This window comes from Propithecus coquereli, unplaced genomic scaffold (assembly GCF_000956105.1).
Source record: "Propithecus coquereli isolate 6110/MARCELLA unplaced genomic scaffold, Pcoq_1.0 Scaffold4, whole genome shotgun sequence".
Lineage (NCBI taxonomy): Eukaryota > Metazoa > Chordata > Mammalia > Primates > Indriidae > Propithecus > Propithecus coquereli.
This window is the reverse complement of record NW_012149729.1, coordinates 2,098,490-2,099,637: the sequence shown is the minus strand read 5'-3', so window position 1 is coordinate 2,099,637 and position 1,148 is coordinate 2,098,490. Positions and strand designations below refer to the sequence as shown.

Below are 1,148 nucleotides of genomic sequence, written 5' to 3'. Positions count from 1 at the left end.
CCTACTAGGTACTAGGATGTAAGACTATAGGATAAGATTTTTTACCTTTTTCTCAAGAGGAGACATGATACAAAATAAACAGGTGAGAAACACATCGGTCCAAAAATTAAAAAGTTATGAGCCAGAAAAATATGTTTTCCATTGAGTTATCTAAAGGGAAGTATTATTCTCAGGAATTGATGTTTAAATTGAGATTCTCTCAATGCCATGAAACCAGGTATACAAATGTAAAGAGACGACTGCAGGCAGAGAGGAAAGCAAGTTCAACAATGAGAATAGTTTGATACGTATTTGGGGGACCAATTGAAGACTAGGGTGGATGAGTAGTTGTAGACCAGGGGAGGAGAGGAGGATGGGGAGGCTCCAGAAGTAATGAGAAATTGGTCAGGTAATGAGAAATTGGTCAGAGGCAGACCTGTAGGGCTTTGTCAGGCAGGGTGAGAAGGTTTGACCTGCTTCTTCTCAACCCATAATAAACTGTACACCTCTGTTCTAAAGAAAGTTAGTTTCTTGTTCATCTTTTATCTTCAGTGCCTAACCACTGCTTAGCCAGGATCTCAACAGAGGTTTTCTAGTTCTAAATTCTAATAACTGAAATAGAATCATGTGTTACCTTTTAAATAATACATGATGATAAAACATGCTTTCCTTATAAATGACTTACAAATGTTTTATTGCCTAACGATTGGCTTCACGTTTGCATGTTGGATTTTCTGTTTGTACTACACAGGGATCCTGCCACAGTTCTAATTATAACATCATTACCGAGAAAGGTGCACACTGCTTCTAACACAACTGAGACAAAGCTAGCGAGACAGCAGTTTCAGAGTGTGATACCATACAATACCAAAAATAAATGAAGCATGTTTCTTTAGGAGAATAAAAAAATATTTTTTTTTTCAACTGGCTTACTGTGGCCTTGAGGCTTCAGCCTGGTCTGTTTGCAGTTTTTCTCCTCCTTCCACTTCCATTGTACAGTAAACAATTCGATTGGGAGCAACTGACTTCAAACCTTGAACTTCCATTATGACAATCTAAAGATAAAATGATTTTAAAATAATAAGTTGACAGCATTTAGCAATAAACATAAATACAGGAATGAACTGTAATGAGGAAGACTAATAAAAAATTGGAAAAAAATAGTTTTG

General features: G+C 36.4%; 1 protein-coding gene across 1 annotated transcript in view; it reads right to left on the bottom strand.

Annotated features, from left to right (window-relative positions):
* Positions 1-1,148, bottom strand: part of CADPS2 (Ca++-dependent secretion activator 2) — a 645,614-nt gene that overhangs the window by 305,529 nt on the left and 338,937 nt on the right. The window contains exon 5 of the mRNA XM_012652730.1: positions 913-1,034. Within this exon, the coding sequence (XP_012508184.1) occupies positions 913-1,034 (122 nt within the window). The remainder of the gene's footprint in view (positions 1-912; positions 1,035-1,148) is intronic.